At 42.4% G+C, this 6,506-nt stretch overlaps 1 protein-coding gene across 3 annotated transcripts in view; it reads right to left on the bottom strand.

The window, feature by feature from the left end:
- Nucleotides 1-53: 53 nt before the first annotated feature.
- LOC117230328 (dopamine D2-like receptor) overlaps nt 54-6,506 on the bottom strand; it is a 96,475-nt gene continuing 90,022 nt past the window's right edge. Inside the window, exons 6-8 of one of the 3 annotated variants that reach the window (XM_033487635.1) lie at nt 5,979-6,173; nt 3,973-4,445; nt 54-3,906 (exon numbers count right to left, since the gene is read on the bottom strand). In XM_033487635.1, coding sequence (XP_033343526.1) covers nt 3,698-3,906; nt 3,973-4,445; nt 5,979-6,173 — 877 coding nt within the window. In that variant the 3' untranslated portion in view covers nt 54-3,697. The remainder of the gene's footprint in view (nt 3,907-3,972; nt 4,446-5,978; nt 6,174-6,506) is intronic. The other 2 variants (XM_033487636.1, XM_033487637.1) reach the window with 2 other exon arrangements.

Here is a 6,506-nt window from a genome sequence, read left to right as displayed (position 1 = left end):
TTCCGCTATATTCTTCCTCCGTAAAGCTAGAACTTGTAAAATGAAAACTCGTCTTCAATTTATACTATATTTTATTAATTTCGACAAGTGTCCATGTATTCGATTTGTCTTATCTCTGATTAATCGTGTATGTATGTGTCCCATGTGTTCCATTCGCGTGTGAATATGTATAGGTATTGCCATCGGTACATACAGCGTTCTGAATATTCATTTCTTTTCCATTTGATTCGTTATGCTTATAGTTAGTCTCGGCAAATTAAAGATTTATCTCTTACATCTATGCCCTGTATAGACCATTCGTAATAATTATTAAGAAAGTCATAGGAAAAATGTAGTTCTCTCTCACCAAAGCGACACGTTTTTCGATGGACAGTTAGAAGACATTCCATTTGACTTATATTCGTTTTGCGTTTATTCTTAGTGTCTCGCGCCTCGAGGAAGTTGAAACTGGCCTGCTACGAGTTCTCGAGAATTTCCGTGATTCAAGTTCAATTAGAATCCCTGGAAACGTTATCGATCCTTTTGCAGTCAGTTCGTATACGCTCGCGTTCTTTGTCTATTAGATATATATTTACATAGATGCACAGCGCTATCCTCATGTTCTCTTGGTACAATACAGATACACTATGTCGCGTACGTATATCATGTATAATACATACACATTTATATACAGAGAAGGGAATGTATCGGGTTAGAAAAATACAGCGATCTTAGCAGGATTGTAAGAAACTTTATAATGCATTTCCAAGTGCGTTGCGTTAAAAGAAAATGCTAGGCTTGTTGATTTTCGTTCAGCGTGGAAATACAGTTCGAGTTTCTGCCTGTTGTCGTGGTTAATCGCAAAGTGATTAAGGAAAAAGCTTTGGTCGGTGCTCCTTCTCGAAGATAATTTTCTCGCGAATGAAAAAAAATCTGCGACTGGTTTACAGGTATTCGGAGATCGCTGATCCAAAGTTTCGCTGTTATACTGTCGTTAACGACCGAGAGCGAAGGACGGGAACTTTGCCAATTAATAATCTACCGTTGTGTGCGGAAGCACCTTTTATCTTGCGGTGGCGTAAAATGGCACGTGGCACGATCTGTCGCGAATCGGCACTCGTTTAAATTTCACCGGCCCCAATAACTAGGTGAAAAGTTCGTTACGCCATTATGAAAGGGCATAAAGTTCTCAGTCTGTTGGCGAGGATTCTCTATAACGAAACGGATGTACGTAGCTACCGGTTTAAGAGATTTAAGTTTGAGGTACGTGAATTAAGAGGTACGTGCGAAAATGAAGCGGTATAATATTTTAACCCTGTATTTCACTCACTAATCCGATGCAAACTTCGTTTCTCTCGGTCGATTACGATCAGTTCGACGAATAACGAAAACGTTGGAAGATAAAACACTTGATTTGCGAACGATTCGTTCGGTAGGATAAATTATTATCGAAGAATTGTATAATATCTCGAAACAGGTTACCAGGTAAAATGTACGTAACAAAACCTAGCTTTATCACAATTCATCGACAAGAGTTTCCCTAAATGTTTGCCTAGCATTTAGCGATACACACTATCTTTACTCTTAGTGTTTAGTAATTGCAGTGTTTCTAGGTTTTAGCAGGCGATCGAGCACGTAGGGATACGTATCGCCTTACAACCGATTGCACAGTTCGAATAATTCGTTACTAATTTCTACTAATTATGTACAAATATACATTGGAAGTTTAAAGTTACGTGATACGACGTATTCGTAGAACTCATAGAGTAAAAAGCTCTGATTGTAGACGTTATTGCAGGATCGCGGGTCCCGCGAAACAAGTGTTTTTTACGATAACGTTTTACGTTCGCTAGTATTTGGTATCTTCCGTTTCGCGTAGCCCATTTAACACACATACACATGCTCGATAAGCGTGTCTCGGATGCCAGTATACGGTTAGATATCATGCTTCGTACTTGTATTGATATGTTTGAAAATTCGGACGCCGGGAACTTTAAAAACGTTTGTGGAAATGGAACACGAAGCGAAGCCGATGCAGGTGTTTCTGCATGCATCGACTGTGTTTCGTTATTTCTTCGATTCTATCGAACGCGTCATGAGCATACAATGGCCATCTTTACGAGGAATTCCTTTGGGCTCTCAAAGCCAGGGGAGAGGCAAAAACAAGCGGACGCCTTCCGCTATCGATTTTCGTTTCCGTAGAGTCGAGCGCGAACGTTCCGCGCGATTAACACACCGAAGATAATACATAAACTTTTTATTAGAATTGGAACAAATGACGTCGTAACGTGAAAATGTTCGACAGAAAAAAGAACATGTGCGAATAATTTCAACGTGTTTCAAACAATTCACTTTGAAGAAACGCTAGAGGGAATCGAAGGAAAGCGACTGCAACAAGAAACGAATCTTCGAGAACCTCTCGTGAGCGGAATATCATATAAACTTTAAATCCTGCAACTGAGTATCTAGTTGGATATGTAAATAGTTCAACAATATGGTAATTCTCTCGTCGAAGTGTTAAATGATAAAATAGATGCGAAAGTAGAGATGGTACGGTATGCATCGAACACGTTCGACAGACTTACTCGAATTCTTTTTCCTTTCTGCACGAATGAATTTTGGAGAATCGAAAAACACGATCCCAAAGCTTGCACAACCATCGTCCTCTTCGTGGATTTATAAAATTCGCGTATAATTCATGACTCGCGATGCAAGAATTTCGGAAGCTTGTTCTTCGATTTTCTCGCATGCTAGAAGGACAAACGAAACGGCGCGACGGAAGAATTTCGAAACGATACGAAGGAGACAGTACTTCGTTCGAATAATCGTACATAGTACAAAGACGTTCGATTAGACGCGCAGGTGTACAGAACGCGTAAGTTTGTCGTGGAACTGACAATTCGGTTCCTTTGCATTGAGCCAAAAAATATTGCTACACCTTAGGAGCTACGATAATACTGTCACGGTATATTTAATATCCGACAAAGTACATATACGTATAATGTGTTTTCGCTCAAACACGCATTCCATTGATTTTACGTTTTGACCTGATGTTTATCGTCTTAATATATCTCTACTGGAATTCCCTTCTTTCCTTTTTGTGCTTCTGTTATTTATGCAACTAGATTACTTGAAATGGTAGGATAACGCGAATTTGAACGCGTTCAACGCATAAACCACGTCGTTGTGTTTCTAACACCTTGACGCTCGTTTCCGATTACTTCGTGTATCATTTATTCGACTACTTATCGTTAGCTTAAATATTTATTTGGTAATTCAGCTCTAACATCGATGCACGTTGCCTCCGGTGTGATATTGCCGGGATATCGACCAATGAAATCGCGCGATAGTTGGGTGTGAGAGTGCTGAGAATACTAACGATGATCCGCACTTCCGATAAACAACGAGTAAAAAGTACGCGATGTAATTCCGTTCTCACTCGTAAAAAGCTTCGATTTAGTTTCGTTACGTTGCAATTTGTGACGGCGCGGCTAATGTTTCTCAAGTCCGTCGCGAAATTTAAACACGATTCAGTAGAATGAGCCACAGGAAGTTATTGGTTTTCAAACGTCTACCTACGAAAAACGGCGCGACTACGAAAGAGGTCTGCGAATACGATAAATACCTTTAGCTGGAACAAATGTTGAGCTGTTCGATTGTCCGATGTCTCGTTGTTCCTGCTTTCAAGATAAACGCGACTTTAAATGCTGTAATTTGTCTAGAAGCTGACCAATTTATGGAAGGCTTTGCGAAATTCGGGATTGAACACAGTATAAATCACGGGATTTACGAAGCTGTTCATGTAGCCTAGCCAAGAGGTCACGATGAAAGCAGTGACACCCGGTTGACAGTTCGCTGTCAGCTTCGTGCAAATCGCGTCCATGATGTTGCAGGTAAAGAATGGCAGCCAACAAATTAAAAAGACACCTGTAAAAGAGAATAGATTTCCTTTTTGTCGGGCGATAGGAAAGGAGAATAATCGACCGGACGTACCCAACACAATAGCCAACGTTTTCGTAGCTTTGCGCTCCTTTTTCGCGGAGCTTTTCTCTCGTTTCTTCTTGCTCGCCTTGTTGGCTTTGTATATTGTAAACCGGGAGCCAGAAACGGCATTTTTCTTGTCCTTCTTACAGGTAGACGAGCCAGACAAGACGCTTGGCGTTCGTCCAAGTTGAAGAGGGAGAAGAGAACCGGCGCTCTTGAGCCTCTTTAATTCCTGCTTGTTCGTTTCAGCGCCGTTCTTCTTGGGTTGCGAAGCTTGGCTCGTCGTAGCACTTTTCGGAGGCGGCGACGAAGAAGTGGAGGACGACGGAGCTGAGGTGATTCGTGGGTTCGGGCTGGGACTGGAATTCGTTTCTAACGGTTCGTGAATCACCGTGCTGCTCGCTGCACCGTCATATCCAGAATCCTTTCTGACGTTCTGCGTTCCACCCAGTTGAGCTTGAGCCACTGCGCTGAAACGACAACTGCAATTCGAGTATCAGTAGCATTCCAACGATACAGGTTTAGCATATCCCGTCACAGCTTGCAACTCTGAACCTACGAGTAAAAGCATTTCGTGTACCATGATTATAGGGACGAACGTTCGCCTTTATTGCCGAAAACGAAACACGAACGAGAAATTACTTCTTGTAATGGCATCTCGTTCGAAATGTTCTATTGCTCGAACAATGCACGCCCGTGTATTAACGCGCTATCCACGCGGCTACATGTACGGCTGACAACGAATCTGTCTATGTAATTAAACTTGCTGCACCGTGGATGCAGTCGCTCTCGGCGATTAGTTTCGAAAGACATTGGTGCGTGGAGCATGATTCCCGTGCATATTGATCGATAGGTACATATCGATCTTACCATTAGTCGGTGTATCACAGAATTATTACGGCACAACGAATTTCCATCGGACCTATATCGTAACCAGATCCTTGTACGAGAGTCGAAAATCCTGTACAGAGATACCTACGCGATACATATGCTTTCAGTGTGCCGCATTCAGCACGACCAAACGAAGAAATCGAATCATCCATCGTTCTTCCCATCTACTCGTTACCTATTTCATTGTGCCGATCGCGATTGCCCGCCTTTTTTCTTTTTTACTTACGTTTTGTTACCGCAGCGAATGTATCGATCGAAACCGCGTCTTCCGCGTTCAATCAATACAGTTACTACTCCAACTTGCTGGACCAGTGGACACTCCACAAACAAACGAATCGATTTCACAGTGGACCGAGTTTATCGGTGTTTTGTTCCTATTTTTATCGAATGTGTCGGTGAGTAATTCTTTACGCCAATGAATTATCGACTCGTAGGCAATATAAAAAATTCAAGCATCCTTTCATCCGACTCTTACGCGGAAAATACAATTCAGTCCCTATCTTTTACGAGAAGGCTCGTTCTTCTCAGACAAGATCGCTCATCCCGTTTGACCGAAGATAAAGTAGCCAGCCGGAAGAATTATAAAAGGAAAAGGCGATGCTTGGGCGGAAAACAATGCCATATAAGGTGCGATACTATCTTAATTCGCAAATTAACTAATCAATTAAGATGTAACTTTAGATCGACTCTCGTCTCTCGAAATAAAAGGAAATTCATTCCCTCCAATGAACAGTAAAAGAGTATTTTTCCTTTGTTCGTTCTACGTCGTTGGTTTTGAATGCTAATTGATTTTAGTCGGTTCTTGCTTTGTTCTCGCACCATTGTTTTTAGTCTCGTTAATTTGCTCGAGTAACTTTTAACGCCCCCGCTCTTCATTCGGTAAGGGAGGCGGAACCTCGACTGTTCGCCGTTGTGTTTTTTCTACCATCTGCTAAAAATATTTATGCTCCGTTCTATACTACTACTTGTTATACATATCTTTTTTATTGCTTGCCGTACAGTAAAACTTATTAATTACGAGTTGTTGGGAAACGGAAAGAGAAGCTTACGAAAGAGCGCGTTGTTGTGCGACGCAAACGTTCGTCTGCACTGCGGACGATCGAAAAATTTTATTGGATTCTTACGCTGCTTCCTCGACGACAGTGGCCAAAAAGAACTCGGTGCTCTTATCGTTCGAGATGACCACAACAGGATCAAGGGGTGTCTCGTCCTCGTCTTCGTTGCTCCCGGACGCGGTGTTCGTCGGCTCTTCCATGCCAGGAGCCACGAAAGCCGCCGCTCCCAACGCCGTCTCCGCAAACCTTGCCACAGAATACCCACTACGTGATCTTAGTCAAAAGCCTCTAAAAAAAAGCTTCTACACTTAGCATGCTTTTAGTATTCCTCGGCGACGCGCGGCGTTAATCCGGCAAAGGGGAAAAGTTAATCTATCATGCACAAAGCGACTACGCTTGCGCTCGCGACTTCGTTCGGAACTTTGCCACGAACAAAGAACCTAGCTTTTACTTCGTTGAATGTGCCCTTCGCGATTCACAGGGATTCTCGGCTGCGTTTCAGCTAAAATGAAAGTCGGAAAGTAATTCTTTTCTGACGAGGGAAAAGCTCGAACCTTTGATATTTCAACTGGCTCGCTTTCGATCGATCGGACCGAT

This window comes from Bombus vosnesenskii, unplaced genomic scaffold (assembly GCF_011952255.1).
Source record: "Bombus vosnesenskii isolate JDL3184/JDL3185 unplaced genomic scaffold, Bvos_JDL3184-5_v1.1 scf7180000013266, whole genome shotgun sequence".
Lineage (NCBI taxonomy): Eukaryota > Metazoa > Arthropoda > Insecta > Hymenoptera > Apidae > Bombus > Bombus vosnesenskii.
Note: the sequence above shows the minus strand (reverse complement) of the source record. Positions and strands in the feature narration are given on the sequence as shown.